General features: G+C 39.7%; 1 protein-coding gene across 1 annotated transcript; it reads right to left on the bottom strand.

The window, feature by feature from the left end:
- Positions 1-19417: 19417 nt before the first annotated feature.
- LOC111894480 (transcription factor bHLH30) lies at positions 19418-23027 on the bottom strand. Its single transcript, XM_023890558.3, has 2 exons — positions 22031-23027; positions 19418-20693 (listed from the first exon to the last, which is right to left on the bottom strand). The coding sequence occupies exons 1-2, from the start codon at positions 22661-22663 to the stop codon at positions 20220-20222; spliced, it is 1107 nt and encodes a 368-aa protein (XP_023746326.1). The 5' UTR covers positions 22664-23027; the 3' UTR covers positions 19418-20219.
- Positions 23028-23311: the final 284 nt, after the last annotated feature.

A 23311-nucleotide genomic window follows, 5' to 3' on the forward strand; every position in this document is an offset into this window, starting at 1 on the left:
ACATAAAAATTAGACAATTAAAAACACATGAAATATATAAAAGTATACAAGAAGTTCCGAACCTGCAAATGAACAGTGGACAACGAGCCACTACGAGCGTTCGCGGATGAACAGTAGACTATTAGTAACTATGAGATTTTGTGGATGAACAGTAGACTATGAATAACTGCGAGCTTTCACGGATGAACAATAGACTACGAATCACTACGAGCGTTCACACCAATTCGCAGTTCAACAAAGACTTTCCTAGTGTGAAGGTGGTTTCGAAACTGATTCAACTTCAATCATTCCTAAGCCTTGAAGAATGCGATTAAAGGTTTGTTCTGGTAAGCCTTTGTTAAAGATGTTAGCCAGTTGATCAGCGGATCTAACAAAGTGTATCTCAACATTTCCATCTTCCACATGATCTTTAATAAAGTGATACCTTAGTGCGATGTGTTTGGTCTTGGAGTGTTGTACTAGGTTGTGACAAATGCGAATGGCTCTTTTGGAATCGTAGTATAATGGGATTCCTTTGATGTTTATGCCATACCCATTAACTGACTTTGAATGCATATCACCTGTGAGGTACAGGAGGCAGCTGCAATATATTCAACTTCGGCAGTCGATAGTGAGACACATGTCTGTTTCTTTGATTGCCATCTGCCAAGTTTGTCGTCAAGAAATTGACATCCTCCAGTTGTACTTTTGTGATCAAGACTGCAACCTCTGAGATCAGCATCAGAGAATGCTTGCATAACAAACCCCGAACTAGATGGGTACCAAATTCCGAGCGAGGAGGTTCGTTTTAGATACCTAAAGATGTTCTTCCCAACGGCCATGTGGGGTTCACGAGAATTTGCTTGAAACCTAGCACAATAGTAAATAGAAAACATAATGTTTGGACGACTAGCAGTTAGATACATCAATGACCCTATCATTTAACCATCGAGTGTCATATCCGCTGTTGGTTTGTCCAAAGACGGTGTTAACTTTGTTCAAAATGCCATTGGAACCTTCACCTTCGAATCTCTCACCATTCCAAACTTCGCAAGTAAGGTCTTCGTATAAGCCTCCTGGTTGATAAACATTCCTTCCTGACTTTGTCTTATATTGAAACCAAGGAAAAATTTAATTGGACCCATTGAGCTCATCTCAAACTTAGTTTCCATCAACTTTCGGAACTCAGTAGTTAATCTAGGATTAGTAGATCCGCTGATGATATCATCAATGTAAATTCGGACAATCATCAAATGGTCACCATCTTTCTTGCAAAAGAAGGTTGGGTCAACCGATCCTTGTTTAAATTTAGATTATTATAAAAATCTAGTAAGAGTTTCATACCAGGATCTTGGAGCTTGCTTCAGACCATAGACTGCTTTGTCAAGAATGTAACAGTGGTTTAGATATTTTCATTCACAAATCCAGGTGGTTGGTCCACATACACTGCTTCTTCTAATTCCCCGTGCAAAAAGGCACACTTAACGTCCATTTGATAGACTTCAAAGTTCTTATGTGCTGCATATGACAGAAAGATGCGAACTGACTCAAACCTTGCTACTGGTGCGAATGTTTCCTTGTAGTCAATCCCTTCTTCTTAGCAATACCCTTTTATGACTAATCGCACCTTGTTTCGTATCACATTGCCCTCTTTGTTGAGGTTATTTCTGAGCACCCATTTAAGACCAATGACGAAAGCATCCTTCGGAGTTGGAATTAGCCTCCAAACCTTGTTTCATTCAAACTCATTGAGCTCCTCCGGCATTAATTGCACCCAATCGGAATGATCAAGAGCAATCTCAATGTTTTTGGGCTAAATCTTGGAGATAAATGAATTGAACATGAAAAATTCTGTTGGGTAGCGGTTTGATGTATTGCGTCCATTGGGCTCGTTTATTAGTCCAGTTTTGTAAACTCCGGTTTGGGCCTGTCCAACCGAGAGCTTGATAGGGTTTAGTATAAATTGATATGCTTGCATGCATATTAGGTTAATGATTTGATAACGATAGAAGACGATTATCACGATAGATCAGAGCATTATTTCTTTATCGTTCTTGTAACCCTAAATCCTCTACAGCGGAAGTTCTTTATCGAGCTCTGCTGAGGATTGTTGATCAATCATTCGACACACTTTGATCCATTCTTGTGTTATTCGCTGTTTTCGTATTTATTATTTTACCTGTTATAAAGATCTAATCGATCTTCAAGTTAGTTTTTAACTCATCAATTGGTATCAGAGCAGGAGGCTGTGTAATTCATACACTTCTTTTCTGTGAAAAAGGTTTCGATTAGGGTTATTCCGCATTTACTGATATTTATTGAGCCGTCATCCCATAATTGACGTAACTCGATATTTATTGTTTTGCCCTAATTTAATACATTACAAGTCTGATCTTTTAACAGGTTATTCGATCAAGCATGGACGAGTCGTAATCCAATCCCATTAATATTTCGAACAACATTGGATCAACAACGAAGATTCCCATCCTTTACACCCATGATTATGAAGTCTGGGCACATCACTTTGAAGACTATGTTATAGGATCTGAGGACAATGGATACCTCATCTGGGAAGCAATAGTATCTGGACCCTTTGCTCATTCAGCAACTTCAAGGATTATCAAAACTCAGAAGGAGTATAATGATCTTTTGAAAGACGTTAAAGATATTGCTCAAGACGAAAAAGATAAATTTCAGTGCAATATCAAAGCATTGAGATTAATCAGATTCGCTCTTCAATCTGATACTTTCAGGCTGGTGAGTTCATGCACAACTGCAAAAGAAATATGGGACAGGCTACGAGAATTGTATTCTACGGACGAAGATCTTGAACACTCCATTCAAACCTTACTCTTGTCTGAGTTTGGTGAATTCAAGCAGGGAGCCGAAGAAACCGTGACTCAAACGTTCGATCGCTTCAATCATCTTCTTAGCAAGATGATTAAACATGACATTGAAAGGAAGCTAATTGAGCAAAAGGTTACGTTTTTGAACGGCCTCAGATCTGAGTGGAGAGCTGTAGTGTCCACAGTTAAAGCGCATGAGCAATTCAAATCCTACTCTTTGGCGAAACTGGTGGGCATCCTGAAATCTCAAGAAAAGATCGTGATACAGGAGAAAAATGTGGTCTCAAGCTTGGGTTCGTTGGCCCTTTTGTCCAAAAGCAAAGCGGCAATGGAAGAAGAAGACCTCAACTTGGAGGACTATGACCTCACTTCGGAAGACTATGCTATGATGGTGTCAAACCCCAAGAGGTTCATCAAGAAAAGATTTCCCACAAATAAGAATAGAAATTGGCAGGGAAGTTATAGTTCTAAAAAGGTCAAAGATGAACCGAAGGCAGAAGAATCAAAGAAGGAACCGAAAGCTGAAGGAGATTCAGGAGTGAGCTGCTATTACTGTGGAGGAAAGAACCACTATGCAAAAGATTGTGTCCTCAAGAAAATGGCAGAAAATGATGAAGAAAAGGATGAAGAAGCTTTGTTGCAGAGAAAGCTGGATGAGATCAGGAAGAAGAAATCTACTGCTAACCCTTCTATGAATGCTTTAATTGTGCAGGGTTCGGTAGCGGATGATGAGTTCGGTGGCGTGGAGGTCTGGTCAACCGACTCTGAGGATGATGAAGTAAGGAAGCCTTCTCATGGAAAGGCTTATGTGGCAAAAGAAGAGGGCAGCGGTGGAAAATGCTTGATGGTGTCAGACGTGTCTCAGATGAGGGGATACAACACAGATGGTGGGATTGAAGTCGCAAAGGAGCGAGAGGACTTGTGCTTCACAGCAAAACCGCTCAGCGTGCAGTTCAACGAACTTGATGAACTGATCAAGAAGGTACAATCCGTTTTTGTTTCATTCAAAGTCCCACAATGCTCATACGAAAAAGAATTAAAAAGTGTTAATTCAAGAATCTCTCATCTAGACAGCAGTTTAACTCAAACTCGAGTCACCAATTCTAACCTAACTCACCAAATAAGCAGGGTATCTTCAAAGAGTGAGGAACGGAGGATGTGGATCGAACTGAAGGAGTCGGAGTTAATCAAAACCAAAGATGAAAACATTTATTTGCAAAGAGACAACTTAAAGCTTTTAAAACAGAGAAATGTTTTTTGTTTGATTGCTAAACGTCTTTACACTAATATCACTCAGCTTCATTTGGACTGTGAAATAGCACAAAAGATTCATCGCATGATTTTACCCTTCCTTGAGTTTAAGGAGGATGAAATTGATGCTGAAGCGTATAATTGTGAAAGTGTTATTTCGTCTGAGGAAGTTAATCCGACGTATATGTATGGACTAGACAAAATCGAATCTTTCATAAAGTCCAAGGACCATAAGGACATGCTTAAAAACCTTTTGGATGAAAATGATAAACTGAAACTGAGGACCGAAACCATACAAAAATTTGACTCATTGAATGCCAACTTGAGCTCAGAAAATAAAATTGATGTTGAAAATGCATCTGAGCTTAATGAGGACGACAATATGAGTGAAATTTCTATAGAGGACACAGTTGATTGTTCAGAATTTGTTAAGAGGGAACCCAAAAACCACAAGAATCTCATTTCAGAAAATTCAGTGGAGTTTGCTCGTTTGTCCCAACAAAAGTCCCCGATTCTTGCAGAAAAGGCAGTAGTATACCAAAAGGTAAGAACCACTCCAAACCAGGTGTATAAGGTCACAGGCGTAACCGAACATCAGACCACTGAACTCACAGCCATTGTAAACGAAGACAATGCTGATGGCTGCGACGAGTTCTTCTGTTCAGCTCCCATTGATAATGCTGACGAAACGGTAGGTCTGTCTGAAAGGAATTCATGGAAAAGCAAAGGCAGATATGTGCCAGAACCTTTGAATAAACCTGATAGCTTTGATGTGCCAAGTACTAGTGGTACAAAAGATGTTCCTCAAGAAAAAGGAATTCCTGCAAAAGAAGTCACTCCTTTAAGCGAAACATCATCAGTTCAGAGTGAACCAGCTAAAGGAAAACAGAAACCAAAAGCCAATATCCATCATCAACCGAAGCAGATGAGAAATCAAAAACAACAAAGGAATCAGAGATACAAGAAGAATCTCTCTGAAAGAAAACAGTTTTGGCAATCTCAAAATGCCTATTTCTCACATCATGACAGGAACTTAAAATCAGAGAAAAGTCCTGTTAAATCTCAAGAGAGCTATAACAACCGAAAGCATAGGTTCGGTTCAGAGGATAACATCAACCGAAAGCAGAAGTTCGGTTCAGAGAATGACATCAACCGAAAGCAGAGGTTCGGTTCAGAGAACAAAAGAGATCAAAATTCTAGGTTCGATCCCACTAATGATCAAAAGCAAAAGGGTCACCTAGAATCTCAAGTCAAGAAAACATCTCAGTCTAAGTTCTCTCATTCTAACTCTTCTAATTCTTCAAATTCTTCTAATTCCTCTCAGCCTCGTTCTAAATTCCATTCTGTTCACTCTCAAAAACCTTAATCATCAAGTGAACTAAAAGGAAAACTGAAGGTTTCATCAGTTAAACCCGAGTCCAAACCAAAAGCAATGAATCCCAATAAAATTAAGGTGTTCACCATCAAAAAGAAAGATGAAACAACACTAATAAAAAGAACATATCTTGTTGACATCTCTCTTACTATTCCTGTTCCTGTGAAAGGCTCACGAGGACCCAAGAAACTTTGGGTTCCTAAATCTGCATAATTTTTGCAGGTTATCAGTGACGAGCAGTTTGACGAAGAATGGTACATTGACAGTGGCTGCTCGCGTCACATGACAGGAAGGAAGGAAGAGCTAAGGGAATACAGGTCTCTTTCAAACGGTGGAAATGTCAAGTTCGGGAACAACTCCTTCGGCACCATAAAAGGCTATGGAATGATTACAAACGGTGATTTCACGATTAGGAAGGTTGCATACGTGGAAGGACTACAACATAACCTCATCAGTGTATCTCAGCTTATTGGAGGTACCGGTCTCAAAGTTTCATTCGACGATGAGGGTTCTGAAATAATTGAGAAGAAGACGAAAAGAGTCATTCTCAAATTGGAGCGTAAAGGTGAGATGTTTCCCCTGAACCTCAAACCTATCAAAGGGAACCCTGCTATTTGCCTGTTATCCAAAGCACAATCTGACGAAAGCTGGTTGTGGCACCGAAGGCTCTCTCATCTCAACTTTAAGGATATCAACAAACTTGTCACTGGAGGACATGTTCGAGGTCTTCCATTGCTCAAGTATGATAGAGAACATTTGTGTGCTGCATGTGAAATGGGGAAGCAGAGTCGTCAAAGTCATCCATCTATAATAAACACTAAAGTTGTTGAACCACTCGAGTTACTTCATATTGATTTGTGTGGTCCATCATCGATCGAAAGTATCGGTGGTAGCAAGTACATTCTTGTTATTGTTGATGACTTTTCGCGTTTTACATGGGTGTTCTTTTTGAAGCACAAATCTGAAGCGACTCTCAAACTGAAGACGTTCATCAAGCAGGTTGAAGTACAGCTGAAGAAAGTCGTTCGCAACATCAGGAGCGACAATGGGCTGGAGTTCAAAAATAAAGAATTCGAAGAATTCTTGGCCGAAAAGGGAACCAGTCATAACTTCTCAGCTCCCTACACTCCTCAACAAAACGGAATTGTCGAAAGACGAAACCGATCTTTGTGTGAAGCAGCCCGAACCATGCTAAGTTTCGCTTCCTTACCTTTATATTCTTGGGCTGATGCTATTTCTGCTGCTTGTTTTACATAGAACAGGTCATATCTCAATAAGCGTTTCACTATCACTCCTTATGAGATCATCAACAACAGGAAGCCAAATGTCAAGTTTTTCCATGTGTTCGGTTCACAGTGTTTCATCTTCAATTCTAAAGAACACCGCAACAAGTTTGATGTCAAAACCGACGAGGGGATATTTCTTGGATATTCTCTAACTTCTAAAGCGTATAGGGTATTAAACAAGCACTCGAGGAAAATAGAAGAAACTTATTACGTGACTTTTGATGATAGCTATGTCAAAAAGCTAAAGGCCAACGAAGACACAGCTGGAGAAATCTTTCCTCAAACTGGCCAAGTCACCCGCCTCTATCGCAAACGTCTTTGAGAAGTTCGTCGAGTTATTTGATGAACCAGAGAAGGCCACTCTCTCAGAAGCCAGCGCAGCTGACAACAAGGTAGATCATTTGAAGCAACTTGTCGAAGATGCTGCAAAGAGAATGAATGAGGGAGGATCAAGTTCTGACGACCCTCCACAACACAATGCTTCAATTGAGGGGGAGGATTCATCTTCGTCATCACAGGCGAGCTCACATGTCGAGGGGGAGAACAGTTCTCAAGCTGCTCCAGAACGCACTTCACCAACCGAAAGTGCCTCACCACCCGAAGGTGCATCAACACCCGAAAGCTCAGTACCAGCAGAAACCTCTGTAGCACAAGACACTCAAGACATTCCTAAAAGCTTATCTGTCGAGGGGGAGCATGCCGATATGCTTTATGACGATGAAAGTCCATCCGAATCAGAAGAGATCATAAACGCTGAATTGGATCCAACCTTTGATCCAAACTACCCTCCTCTCGTCAAATGGACCAGAGATCATCCTATCTCTCAAGTTGTTGGGGATGTATCTGAAAAAGTTCTGACCCGATCACAACTCAAGGCAAAACAAACTTCCTTGTTTTCAAAAGTAGAATTCTGTATGTTTAACTCCTTTGTCTCAAAAGTTGAACCAAAGACAGTTAACACTGTTCTTGATCACTCCGATTGGGTTCAAGCTATGCAAGACGAACTGAATGAATTCGAAAGGAACAAAGTTTGCCGACTTATTCCAACTCCTCCAGATGCCTTAGTTGTTGGTCTCAAATGGGTCTTCAGGAACAAAATGGACAAGGAAGGGAACGTAATACGAAACAAAGCACGTCTGGTAGTGAAAGGATACTGTCAGGAGGAAGGAATTGACTATGAAGAGACTTTCGCTCCTGTAGCTAGGCTGGAATCCGTTAGAATATTTCTCGCCTATGCTGCACACAAAAACTTTGAAGTCAACCAAATGGACGTCAAGTGTGCATTTCTCAATGGAGAACTTGAAGAAACAGTGTACGTGGAGCAACCTCCTGGATTCGTAAACGAAAGGTATCCTAATCATTGTTATATTTTGGACAAAGCCGTGTATGGACTGAAACAAGCTCCGAGGGCCTGGTATGAAACGCTGACAAAGTTTTTAAAGGTGTCCAAATTCAAACAAGGTTCGGTTGACCCAACCTTCTTTCGTAAGAAGGAAGGTAACCACCTTATGATTGTTCAAATTTACGCCGATGATATCATCTTTGGCTCTACGAATCCCAGCTTAACAGCTGAATTCAGAAAGCTGATGGAGACTAAATTTGAATTGAGCTCAATGGGTCCAATTAACTTTTTCCTTGGTTTAAATATTAGACAGGGACCCGAAGGCATCTTTATTAATCAGGAAGCTTACACGAAGACTCTCCTTGCAAAATTCGACATGATGGGAGATTCAAAGGTCAAAGTTCCAATGGCATTCGGCACCAAGCTCACTCCATCCTTGGATAAACCGGCAGTTGATATTACGCTTTATCGCCAGATGATCGGTTCTATGATGTATCTTACTGCTAGCAGGCCTGACATAATGTTCTCTGTTTGTTACTGTGCTAGATTTCAGGCGAACCCACGTGAACCTCACATGCTTGCAGTGAAGAACATTCTACGATATCTCAAGCGAACTACCTCTTTAGGTCTATGGTATCCATCCAACTCGGGCTTCTTCGTTCAGGCCTACTCAGATGCAGACCTTGGAGGTTGTGGACTAGACAAGAAAAGCACCACTGGCGGCTGCCAATTCCTTGACGGGAAGTTGGTTAGCTGGCAATCAAAGAAACAATCGTGTGTGTCTTTGTTTACAGCTGAAGCATAATACATTGCAGCTGCATCCTGTACTTCTCAAGTGATTTGGATCCAGAGTCAACTCCGAGATTATGGACTCAATATGAAAAGGATCCCACTATATTGTGACTCTGAAAGTGCAATTAGGATCTGTCATAACCCAGTGCAACACTCAAAGACTAAGCACATAGCACTGGGGTATCACTTCATTAAAGATCATGTGGAAGATGGAAACGTTGAAATTCACTTTGTTAGAACCACTGATCAACTGGCTGATGTCTTCACCAAAGCCCTCCCTGAAGCGTCGTTCAATAAAATTCTACAAGGGCTAGGTATGATGGAATCAGAGTCAGTACCACAAACTACCTCTCAAACTCAAACGTAAGAAGCGAAATAGACCGAACGTTCGGGTTCGGTTGAATAATCTGCCTTTCGCTCATCAATTAAATGTAGTTTTCTCGGTTGTAAATTTCATGTACAATTGTTCCAAAATTGTTTATCTTATTGTCAAAAGTATTTCCTTTTTGAAAGTCTGATTTCTTCGGTTTTCCAAAATTTTTCAAAACCGAAACCAACCGAACGCTCGGGTTCGGTTTTCCAAAAAATTTCAAAACCGAAACCAACCGAACGCTCGGGTTCGGTTTTTCAAAATTTTTCACAACCGAAATCAACCGAACGCTCGGGTTCGGTTCCAAAGTTTTTTTTTTTTTTTTATCTTTTTATTTTCTTTCTCAGTCTTATTTTCTTATTTTATTATTTATCATTTATTTTTTTTAAATATCAAAAACTCCAAAAATATTTTGTTCTTTATTTTCTTTTTGACTTTAATTTTATTTGTGTGTTTGTTTATGGGGAAATTGTTGAATTAGTTAAGTGTCCCTAGAAGCATGTTGTTGTATGTGTCCAAAGCCTCATCAGATTCTGAATAATAGCCTTAATGACTTGGTATACACAAACCTTGTCTTCCCAATTAGGCTATCAAATTTATTCTAATCGTGAGCTACCTAACTCTCTTCTCACATGAGATAAGAGTTTTCTGCTTGGTCCCATTTTTCACAGCAGAGGTACTTTGATTTCTTACACCATCTCTATTGCATTTCTCCATTAAATTCGTTTCACAAACGTAACCCTTGAGACTCTCAGAAATTACCACTGAGGTTTATGGTTACTCAAAAACTGCGTTTATGATCTTAGTTTCGTGCCACTACGAGCTGAGTGAAACCCAAAATTCAATACCCAATCTGAATTGACGGTGAACAATTATATTGCTCTAGTTTTCACTAATGCATTGACGGACGTATCTTCATGAAGTCTCAAAATTTTCTTTTGTGTGATTCCTATGAAATTGTTAAAAACCATAACATTTCTTCCCTTGGGATCCAGTTTTTTAATTTTTTGTTGAGATTTTATATTTCCCAGCCACTTTAAAATTATTACAAACCTACTTGTTCAACAGACTACACCGGTCTCACAAGTACTTTGTTCACTGTCTATCTTATTTCAAGATTAGGACTGTTGAATCAAAGCAAAAGCCACCCTAAAAAGCTTAATTAAAAGATGCCTTTCAACACTTCTTAATAAGTGTTTGATCGTTATTCAACGGGAAACCACACTAACACTTTGAAGTCTCTCTTGACTTTGAAGGAAGAGATTCGTGCCCGGGATCATTTGTTTCATGTCTTTTATTGACATCACAATTTTTCCTAAAAAGGATTGCTTTATTCCTTTTCTTTTACACCCTTAGCACGAAAATCTTTGATTTTCCAAAATTCTGGTTCTAATAATTACAGGCTTTTTCATTGGATTGGTGGTTAAATATAAGTTGTGGTCAATTTTCATCCACGTGGGAGCATTGTTCAAAAGATATCGTTACACTTTAAAAGGATAAGATGAAGACTTGCTGACTCAGGCGGGAGTCTAATTGATTTGATTTCAAACGGCGTAAAAAGGGAACGTGTGCGAATTTGAAACGTCTAATCTCTAAATGACGTCGCAGACGCGTGTGTGAATTTGAAACGGTTCTTCTCTAAATGGCACAGAAAGGGTGCGTGCGAATCTGAAACGGTTTATCTTCAAACGACGCTTGATGGGAGGCGTGTTCTTAGGGATCTGACACTCTCTCTCATGCGTGATCATCGGTTACCCTCACTGTCACGCATCAGTCAACCTCTGGAAAACTCTTCGTATTTCGATAGAAGATTTGGGAAGATCTTTCTCTCTCCTTAAACCCCAGTATAAAAGGCAACATCCTCTACCATTTACCTCTTTACTGCAATCAAAATTCCCAGAGCGCAAGAAATCCCTAAACCGTAACTGTTCATCATCTTCTTCACTCTCTTCAACAATGGCAGATTCGTCTTCTGTTCACGCCACATCCCACATTCTTCCCATTCGCCCTCAACAATGCCTCATTATCGATCTAAACCCTCATGCTTATGATTCCTACATGTTCCCCCATCATCGAGTGTTTGAAGTTCTCACCAATTGCTCCTGCACTTTCAAGGGCGGAATCATTTCCAATGGAGTTCCTGTCGCAAATCTATGCAACTGCTCATTATGACAAAGTGGTTGACAGGATCTTCTTTGAAATTTCTCATCACAAAGCGTCGATCTCCAAGCAACGATTTTGCTCCCTGTTAGGGTTTGAAGCTGACCCTACGAGGGTTAATCCAGAGACGATTCCAATGGGGCACCTGTTCAATATGTTTTACAACATGGGTTATACGGAGGCGCTTACTTCCGTCGCCAAATTCAAGAAGTCGTGCTTGCTGCCACAGTGGAACGGGATGTTCACTGTGTTATTCAAAGGCCTTTCTGAAAGGAGTTTTGGCTCTGATGGCTCCAGTCGGCTGTTTCTGTCCATCTTATATGGTGTCTACAATGGAATCAATGTCGACTATGGGTTTGTTCTTTGGCAACAACTCATCCAGAGTCTCTCCTCTTCTTCACGGCATTCAGAGGTCTCTTATGCTAGGTTTTGGACCTTGGTTACGAAGTGGGTAATGGACAAGTACAACGTCCCCACTGTCACCGGTGCACCGATGTGTTCGATTGGTATATTTCATACCACGAAGATCATCGTCTCAGATGCTTCCAAATTTCCCTTCAATGGTTCCATTTCGGAATCTATGTATGCTGGCGTTCCAGCTGACAGCCGGATTATCAGAACCTACAAAGAATTCAAGCGTTCTGGTCCGAGGGATCTCACACCGGAGATGTTGAAATCGATCCATGAAGTCGACAAGCCTGCTCCAAGAGGCAAAAAGGCTGACAAAGGTAAACAGGTGGCGAAAGGGGCTAAAGGCCCTTCTCCTAAGAAGAGGAAACCCACAAAAGCTGCTCAGTCTCCGCAGCAAAAGAGGCGAAAAACTCAACCCAGGAGAAAGCTGGTAATCGCTTCGTCATCCAGTGAGTCAGAGGGTGAGAGTTCGGATTCTGATGGCTCTCCACGAGGCAACACACCACCCAGATCTCCTACCCCTGAAATGCAAATCCCTCCTTCTCCAATTCCCTCTCCTCTTAAAACTATTCCTACTTCCATTCCTATCATAAACCCTTTTACCCATATTCCACACTCTTCAATCCCAATGCCACCACCGATATTCACTGATGCAACTACAACAACCACTGCAAATGTTAGAGCCAACGTATCTGATACGGGGGTTCATATTGATGCAACCGAACCTCCACCCGCACCTAAAACCATAAACACAACCGAAACCCAAAAAGCACCCGAACCTACCCCTACACCTACACCCGAAACAACCCAACCCGAACCTACCCATACAACTGTACCACCAGCTTCACCACCACCACCATCTCCCGGTCATGCCTCTGATGGAGATGACACTTTCCTTGGCGGGGAAAACATGACGTTTGATTCGGTCTACTACAGTCCGTTTCAAGTCCAAAGCGATGATGATGATGACGCTCCGGTCACAAAGAAACATCTTAAGGAGCTCCATGACAAGGTCGACTTGCTCATTGCCTCTTCCTCTACGTCTCAATCATCCCTCTCTGAAGCTATTATTCAGAAGATTGTTGACGCTTTCTCAAGGGCTCAGCAAGACTCTGTCGCTTCTGCAACCACCGCCATCGATGCCTCAACGAAAGCCTGTCATGCTGCGACCGAAAAAGTTGATAAACTATTTTCTGATGCATCTGCCCTGTTAAAGTCTTTACATGAGAGTGCTAATGCCACCAAGACTACGTTGGAACCAATTGTTCAACAGTTGTCCACGTTTGTCTCCACTGAGTTGAAGTCCTTTGCTTCACTTTGTCAATCGCTCACAGACGACAACTCAGCCTTCCGTGCTTCTATTGACGAGCGTCTCTCAAAGCTTCAAGAAGATTTGGCTGCAGAGAACTCGTTGATGGATGTTTTGGCAAGAAAGACCACTGCCCTGAAGGTCAAGAGTGCTCAACTCTTTCATTCTCAACAACAGATTGACACTCTTCGGTCCGAACGGGAGGTCATTAAGACGTGTGTTTCGGATGTCCACTCAGCCATATCCAACATCCTTGAAGCACATGATCCTATACTTAATCATTTTATAAGGCGTACCCTTGTAGAGAAGCTCGCTCTTGCCCTAGACCTGTTAAGAAAAATTGAAGGGCTACCCGATTTCGTGTCCATTCCGAAACAAGGGGGAGAAAAGGAGTCTGTATCTCAACCACCTCATTCCTCAAAGGCAACTCACACAACCGAACCTCCTCCTGTAGGTCAAGCCTCTGGTTCGGGTGTGAAAGACAAAGGCAAGAAGATTGCTGAGGATGAAGAGGAAGATGACCAAGAAACCATTGCCGACTTGTTGAAACGCAAAAGTCGACGCAATGATGCAGATGATAGTGCTCGTGTGGCAAAAGAATCTGAATAAGCTGAACGCAAACAGAAAGAAGCCCACGACCTTCTCGAGAGTAGGAAAACTCTTTTTCCTGCTTGGACTCTCGAGAGGATGATAAAGGAGGCAATTGACACTCCGAGCATCTTGTGGCCGGAACCAGTTATCTCATTTGACTGTTTCAATTCCGTCGACTCTCAGTTCGACATGCCACTGACCCGAAAGGCGTTCATCTTTCACGCCTTCTCCAACGTTGCCGAGTTCCCTCATCCTCATCCGCAGGTTGATCGGGACTTGATTGAATTCTATCTGAAGGCTGCTCAACCACAATTTCAAACTTGGAGCGCTCAGAAGATTATCAATGTTCGGGTCTTGAAACCGTACACTGAAGGGAAGTTCATAAACGTTCGGTTCAAGGTGCTTAGGGGATCTGCCAAGACCGAACATGCCATTTCTTTAGCAGATCTACCGAACCTCAATCCCCATGATTGGATCATCTTGCACAACATCCTTCTGACCAACGAAGCTGAATATGGTCCGATCATTGACCATCTCAAGAGGATGCTGGTGTGCTACATCATGGAGGTTGCACTGATGGATCAGGAGATTGCAAACGTCTTCAAGAAGAAACCAACAATATCTCCTGTTGGCTCGGCCAGTGATCTAAACCAGATGAAGATGGGCAAAATTGACCCGAGACGAAACTCAGTCATGTTCACTAGGAATGAAGGACAGAAATGTCTTTTTGCCTTAGCTGATAAACATCTTTATACCACTGCTTGCCTAGAGCATGTGTTGGGGATCATCCACAGATGCAAGGAAAATACAGCGGATGATATCAAGTATTTTGACGACATGATACAATGGTACATTCGGTTCAGACAGACGATCCTTGCGCTTATCTCACGTCTGTTTGATACTGTCAAGAAGAAGGTTCCCGCTGCTGGCCCAAGCAAGAAGACGAAGTAATCTCGCTCCAATTTGACGCAAAGGGGGAGATTGTTGGGTAGCGGTTTGATGTATTGCGTTTATTGGGCTCGTTTATTAGTCCAGTTTTGTAAACTCCGGTTTGGGCCTGTCCAACCGAGAGCTTGATAGGGTTTAGTATAAATTGATATGCTTGCATGCATATTAGGTTAATGATTTGATAACGATAGAAGACGATTATCACGATAGATCAGAGCATTATTTCTTTATCGTTCTTGTAACCCTAAATCCTCTACAGCGAAAGTTCTTTATCGAGCTCTGCTGAGGATTGTTGATCAATCATTCGACACACTTTGATCCATTCTTGTGTTATTCGTTGGGTTCGTATTTATTATTTTACCTGTTATAAAGATCTAATCGATCTTCAAGTTAGTTTTTAACTCATCAAATTCCATTTTGGAGAATAATGTAGTCCGATTCGCCTTTTGTTGTGCTCTCGTAAGAACTACTATAGAGGCTTCTCCGATTACTTGTGTTTTGGGATGATCACTGGTCCATTTGGTTAGAGGAGGATAGTTTGGATCACAAGATGGATCCATTTCAGCATTTATTTCTTAAAATTCAAATTGAGCATCCGAATCATCATTCATATTTCCATTCTCCCCCTCGAATGATGGATTTGGCTCTTCATTCAGAGTTGAATCCTCCCCCTGGAATAGTGGTTCTAAGCTAATTTCAGGGTCTTCATTCTCCCCCTGAATAGGTGTATGAGAGGTTGAAGTGAAACCCTCCCCCTGCTGTGTAGCATTCGCAGCTTGTGGTCGAGACGAAATTTCAGAGTCTTTTAGAGTGGTTGGCTCGTATTTAATATCTTTCACAATGTCATCAATAATATTTTTCAGTTCATCTTCTTTGTTATATGCTGCCTTGGACTTCGAAGAGATCTCCTTGTCTAGTTCGTCACAAAGGTTCATGAATTCCTTATAAAGGCCAGAGAGAGGAATTGTCATCGGATTTTCCACGGGAAACATTTCCTCTAATTGGGAGTCATCCTTCAGATACTTCTTAAGATAAGTGTCATCAAAGGTGACATAGTAGGTCTCTTTGATTCTCATTTATCTCTTTTTTAGAACCCGATATGCCTTCGATGTTAAAGAATACTCCAAGAAAATTCCTTCATCAGCTTTCTCATCAAATTTATTCCTTTGTTCTTTAGAATTAAGGATGAAGCACCTGGAACCAAAGACATGGAAAAACTTAACATTAGGTTTTCTTTTATTAAGAATCTCATAAGGAGTAATGGAAAATCTTTTGTTAAGGAATGATCGGTTTTATGTGAAACAAGCTGTGTCGATAGCTTCTGCCCAAAAATAGAGTGGTCGGTTCGCAAACGATATTATGGTTCTCGCAGCTTCACTCAAAGATCGATCGCCTTTCAAAGACCCAATTCTGTTGAGGAGTGTAAGGAGCTGAAAAATTATGAGCTACTCATTTTTCAGTTAGGAATTCTTTAAACCCTTGGTTATTTAATTCCGAACCATTTTCACTGCGAGGGTTACAAACTAGCTTTCGCAGTTGAAGCTCGATTTGCTTTATAAATTCCTTGAGCTTAGGTGTGGCTTTTGATTTCTACATAAGAAAATACACCAACGTAAATCTGGAAAAGTCGTCAACAATAGCTAGAATGTACTTGTTACTACCAATGCTCTCAATGGAAGATGGGCTACAAAGATCAACATGTAAAAGCTCAAGTCGCTTGATCACTTTGTGTTTATAATTGTTGGATGACTCTTCCTACTTTGCTTCCCTTGTTCGTAGGCTGCACATAGATGATCCTTCTCAAACTTCAGCAACGGTAGCCCTCACACATGATCACCAAGTACAAGTTTATTGATGTCCTTGAAGTTGAGATGTGAGAGCCTTCGGTGCCAAAGCCAACTATCATTCGCAGGTGCTTTCGTAAGAAGGCATATGGCAGCCTTTCCTTTGATCGGATTCAGATTAAGTGGATACATCTCGCCTTTTCGCTCAGACTTCAACAACACAGTTTTGGATTTCTTCTCGATTATTGTAAGTCCCTAATCTGTTTGTGTATCAATCAGATCTGTTTGATGGTGCAAAATCCCAATCAAACGGATGATGTCAGATCAAATAGAAGAGAAGAAGAAGAACAAGAATATGAATTTTCAATGTATTGAATAGATTGGAATGATGCTCCTTTACATGAGATTCACACACACACATAAGCTCCTCTATTCTCTTCTGTTCATCACTCCATTCCTCAACCGTAACACCTATATATATACTAAGGAATATGGGCTTGGTGAACATGGGCCGTAAATGGGTTTACGGCCGTAAACCTGTTTACGGACGTAAACACAACCGTAAACACGTATACGACCGTAAACACCAAGTTGTTTACGGTCCAAGACACAAAAATATATTTTCCTAGAAAAGTAAAGTATAAACCATATTTTTGACCCAACAATCTCCCCCTTGGTTATAACTTTCTTTTCTAAATGACCCAACCATCTCCCCCTTGGTTTATAACTTTCTTTTCTAAATGACCCAACAATTATCTCCGATCCCTCATTGTCGAACGACACTTTCAAGCTTGTACCTATAACTAATTGTGATACGCTTATTAAGTTGTGTTGCAGGCCTTCTACATAGGCTACCTTTCGAATAGAAAATTCTCCATTCGTAATCATTCAATAGCCCTTAATTTCCCTAAGTGAGTTATTTCCGTATTTGGCTCTCCTTCCATCCTTTAGTGATATGAACTCTCTTAATTCTTCCTTCCTTCCTGCCATGCGACGCGAGTAGCCACTATCAATGTATCATTCGGAGTCAAACTGCTCGTCACGTATCACCTACACAAATCAAAGAGATTTAAGAACCTAAATTTGTTTGGGTTCACGTGAGGTTTTCACAGACACATGAAATGTTATTGCTTCATCAACAAAGTAAGATCGTTTAATCAGAGTGGAATTATCTTTCTTAGTGATTTTAAAAACAACGATCCTTTCATCTTTAGGATTCTTTTAGAAGAGGTTTCTCTTTTGTTATCTTTGATTTGTTGCTTGACAATCCTTTTCCCAACCATATTTTGCTTTTTCAAGTTTGATTCGGAGTTTTTGGAATGAATTTTTTACTCCGAAACAAACTTTTCTTTGCCTTTTGTATCTTTTGACATTTTGGCAGATTGAAAAACATTAGGTTTTGTTTGCTCAAAAGATTTTGCTTTTGAAATCGGGGAAGAAGATGACTGAGTTTTTGAAATATTTTTAGGATTCAGATTTGAAGATACTTTCGCACTCAGATTTGCTGATTTTTCTTGATGAACAAAGTTAGGATTTTCAGATTGCCAGAAATGCTTTCTTTCTTTTAGATTTTTATTATATCTAGCATTTCTTTGACGGTTCTGAGCAGCGAATTGCTCCGCAGACTTATGAAGATTAACCCTAGGTCTTGGCTTTCTAACAGGGATTTCAGACTTTTCAGAAGAACCATCACTTGGAACATTTTTGGTTCCACTTGGATTTCCTGTTTCATAGCTAGAATTGACTTTGTTCAAAGATTCTGCCACATATCTTCCCTTCATCTTCCAAGAGGTCATTTCTGAGAGACCTTTGGTTTCACCTGCGTTGTCAATAGGGGCATACCAAAAAAAATTCATCGCAGCCATCAACGTTGTCTTCTTCTACGAGGGACGATAGTTCTTTGGTTTGATTTTTGTTAAGTCCTGAGGTTGTAAAAAGGTGGTTCGGAACAATTTGAACCTTTGGGAAAACAGTTTCCTTTTCTTTTAAAATTTTTGTTCCATATTCAGACATGCGAACGTACTCAACAAAATTTTTAGAAACCAAAATTTTCGTTGGTTTAGGTTCACTTTTAACAAATTCTGAGCAATCGACCTCATCCTCCACAGAGATCTCACTCATGTCACTATTACCATCAAATTCAGATACATTTTTAACGTCAAGTGTATTATTTGAACTTAATATACTGCATAAAGAGTCAAATTTCTATAAAATATCTGTTGTGATAGGTTTGCAGATAGTTTGGATGCTTGATGATGTAATTGCTTTGGGAGCTTTCCTGAGAACACAATCACATAAGAACCGTTAAAGGACGACCGGGTTTTCTCCCGGGACGTTGCTCCGACGATCAAGTTAGTTTAGGGTGAGAGAGAAATCTTAGGATAATCTTTGTGAGAAAGAAGATGGATCCCTCCTTTGAGGCGGTTGCAAGAACTGAGAATGAAAATAGGACACAAATATAGGGTTTTGATTCTACATCTCAGTCTCTCTGGATTTTGCATCGATATAGGGATTTCATGATTGATTATAGGTTTTGGAACTTCTTTTTGAAAATCAGTGCTGATTAAAGGTTTTAGATTAGGATTTGATGTTACTTATAGGTTCTAGATTCTGGTTCTACTATCATATTTGAGTTTGAGTTTTGGATTTTGGTTATAGTATCAAATTTTGTGTTGACGGGCAGTGGTTGGTGAATATCCTGATAGTGAAAGGAGATGATTGTCGACGATGATAGGAGATAGTTGCCCGAATTAAGAAAGATGACAAAGATTAGAGAAAAAATGAGTGAGAGAGAGGGAGAGAAAGCGAGAGATGATATAAGTTTAATATTTATAATTAATCTAATTTAATTGATAAATTATAAATAATTGACAAAAATAAAATAAAAAATGGCAATATAGTCTTTTAAAATGAACCGAATGACTAAAATAATAAATTTAAAAGAAACGAGGAGTAAACGAACTTTTGGGGCACTTAAACGGAAACCACTAATGGCTAACGGCGATAGGGGCTAACCGTGGAGGAGATTGAAACATAGGGACAGTCCGGGTAAATTTTTGAAAATATGGACTATTCGTGTAATTTACTCACACATAAATTATCCGGAACCACAAGGACCATTTATGTAATTTACTCTATTTTCTTGTTTATATTACGTTCTTCCTTAATGCAACAGGCCAGTTCTCGTGGCTCTGAAACTGCATGATAGCAATTTTGCATCAGTAGGGTTTTTCTCTTACTTAATGGACTCGCTCAGCGCAGGAGATTTACGGATCACCAAAATTGATAGCGTGGTACTTCTATATGTAATGGTGATGCAAACTATATCGTCACATCTCATCATTATACTAATGCCACTAACTTGACATATGTTTAGAGAGAGAAAAAAATGAGTAGAGAGAGAAAGTGGTTATAAATACAAGCTCCACTACATAACAAGAAACAAACCAAGTGTTTCCTTCCAAAAAACGACACTTCTATGTTAGGCTTCTCTCCTCACGAAAAAGATCTCTTTTATCATGAGATAGGAAATACATAAGGACACCACCCATTTAGTACTTGCTTTTCGTTCTTCATAGACACAATTTCAACAACAAACTAAGCATACCCATGTCAAAAAGACCCAAAAAAAAAAAAAAAAAAAAAAAAAAAAAAAAAACTAAAGAAAAGCAAAACACCCCACACAAAAAAAAAACAAATTCAAACCTATAGCCCAACATCTTAAGGGAAAAAAATCCATAAGTTTAGGCTAGTTAACTAGTGATTTTCGTTGTCGTTAAAGAGATCTATGATGCTCGAGGATGTTGATGTTGTTTGTTCGTTGTCTCTTTACACTCCCAGGAGAAGACTCATCCCCATTTGTTTTCTCCATAACTTGCTTAAGGGCTTCTTGGATCATGCTTATCGAGTAATTCACCATATGCTGATCATCGTTTCCATTTAAATGATCTTCTTCTGCAGTTATAAACAACACATTCTTCACACGTCCACCAAGTGTTGTGATCTCGGCCTTTAGGGTTCTTAGTCGAAGTGCCTTTAATGTCTTGATGAGGTCAGGTAAAAGATCCGACCTGTCCTCGCAGCATAATGAGGCTCTGATCACAAGCTTACCATCTTTGTCAGACGCATTGTCCACAGTCAACTCATCGATCTCTGTGGGAACTGGACTTTGTTCTGCAATGATCGAAGTTTGCCGTTTTAGCTCCTTCACATGTTGTATCACTTCAGCTAGCAATGATGCCTTGTCCGTCTAAAAGTATAAACATTTGTTAGCAACTCGAACTAGTAAAAAACCTGAACGTATTGAAGTTCATATGAAGAAGTGTTTCACATAAAAGTATGTTGCACCAAAGATAATGTATACAAATGCGTTCACAAATATGAGGGGATAATGAAATGGAAAGAACATGAACTAAACAACTAAAAAGCCAAAATAATAATAATAATAATAATAATAATAATAATATGAATGTAATCTTTCAGGGTTTAATAAAAATTGTAGATGTTAGAATAGTTTAGTTGAAATAAAAGTTCCACTAATTTTATGTAGTAACACACATGGTATTCTTTTGTTAATGAATACACGTATAATATAGTTTAATTATTTATGGAGTTGTGCACCAACTTGTGAACTTAGGAAGTTTTTAAACCGCAATTTATAAAGCTCATTCCAGTTTATTTGCCTTAGTGTCTAGAAAAAGTATAAAATAACAGAAATATATAAAAAACACAATATATATAAGTACCTTTGACCCAAATATTTCATGCAAAATGGCTTCTAAGTTCTTTTGACCACCAACAACAGGCTATCTATGAAAATGATAGCAAATTATGAAAATAAAATATGATATTCCCAAGTTACATAATGCACTAGTACTATGTATACTTATCACATCAATTGCTTCCACCCACATCCATTCACATGTATACTTATCACATGGATTGTATTACTTGATGCCTCAATAGTCCATCTATGTGTGAATGAATGTGAAAGGATCATCATTATGTGAAGAAGGAAACAAAAGATGGTGGATTCCGAGAGATAAAAAAGATAGTTGAGCATTTCGAAATAGTAGTAGCTAGCAAGCTATCATGAGTGTGTTTGTATAATGATGGGGTTTAAAGCATGGGCGTGGGTAAAAACACATAGAAAGAGTGTGTGTTTGTGTTATGACTGACACAAGAATGCTTAGTTTGTCTGGTGTTGTTCTTAGAAGAAAAAGTGTGGATTCTTTTCATATATTCTTGGACTTCAAAAACACCGGCAAGAAAATGTCCACAAGGAACTTTATAGCTGCTCGTTGGTTCCTCTTTATATCATTAAAATGCCCACATTTTCTTTCACCAACTTAATTATCAAGAAATCTTGAAAGATTTACACAAATTTAATAAAAGCTTCGATCTTTCTTACAATTTAACGATATAGTAAACATGTTAGATAAAACCCACGTACACTTGGGTTCATTCGTTTACTTGATTTCATTTTTCGGTTTATATTTTTGTGGGTCCCATTGTATATGATAAACAGAGAATACTTTTGTAGATAAATTGAGAAAGAAAAAATAGGTTCAAGGAACGGGTGCTTACTTTGGTGGTGCTAGGGAGTAAGCTTCGAAGCTTTGCAAGGTGATTGTTGATTCGTTCCCTACGTCTTCTTTCTGCTTCGCTGTGGCTTTTTGAAGCTGCTAAAGCTTTAGCATCCATGATCTCTTGAGCACTCATCTTACCGATATCAGTTTGGAGTCCAAACGGGCCGGATCCGGGTTGAACCGCATGCCCGAGTGACTCCGATATGAGTCTTAGGTGATGATCCGATGATGATGTACCACCTTCATACGCAAACTGTAAGCCGCCTGGTACCCTTCTGTTAAACAAACCGCCGTAGCATGATAAGGGAGGAGGTGGCGGCGGTGGTGGTGGAGAGAAGATAAAGGGATCGTGCTCTCGGGTCGGATATTGAAGAAGTGGGTTGAAGCTGCTGTTTTGGTGGAATACTTGAGGTAGGGTACTCCATGATGGTTCATGCTGATGATGAGAGATCTCTGATGATGATGATGGAAACATTAGCCTAGTGTTGCTATATGAATAATCATTTATACCCATGTTTTGTTGTTGAATTTCTTGAAGGATGATTTGTTCTTGAAAACTTTGAGTATTATGATGATGATGATGATGATCAACGTCTTCTATTACTACCTCTTCTTCTCTCTTAGCACACATAATATCACCACCCCCACAAAAAAAACACACCCGTCTCTATACGAAGATACATATCCATGGATAGAAGTGTAATTAACAAATAAAAATTTGAGAAGAGGAGCTTCTAAGAAAACCCTAAAAAACTTGGCTTTGAATATATTAATTCCAAGAAGTTAAACCGAGAAAATATAAGGATAAAAACAAAGAAACAAAGAACTTCTTTGGATGTAAGAACACTTGGATCTCCAATGGTTTTTTATTTTTTTGAATACTCACCTTCAGTTATGCTTTCTCTCTCTAAAAGATCTGTTCTTTGATGAGTTTCTCTCTCAAGAAATGGTAGGCTTTTGGTTTGTGAATTGATGTGGGAAGAGGAAGGGGTGGAGGGTGGTGACCCTTTTTATTCTTGTAAACAATAAAGTTAAAAGGCTTTAGCTTTTGTTGCTAGTGTTTAATAAATTGTTTTCTTTTTGGTTTTTTCTCGTATTGGTCCCGCACAATCCTCTCTCTCTCTCTCTCTCTCTCTCTCTCTCTCTCTCTCTCTCTCTCTCTCTCTCTCTCTCTCTCTCTCTCTCTCTCTCTCTCTCTCTCTCTCTCTCATGTATAATACACACTTTCCCTCTCTCTATGTATCTCTTTCACTCATAGCTTCTCTCTCCCACTCTTCTC

This window comes from Lactuca sativa, chromosome 4, assembly GCF_002870075.4.
Source record: "Lactuca sativa cultivar Salinas chromosome 4, Lsat_Salinas_v11, whole genome shotgun sequence".
NCBI lineage: Eukaryota > Viridiplantae > Streptophyta > Magnoliopsida > Asterales > Asteraceae > Lactuca > Lactuca sativa.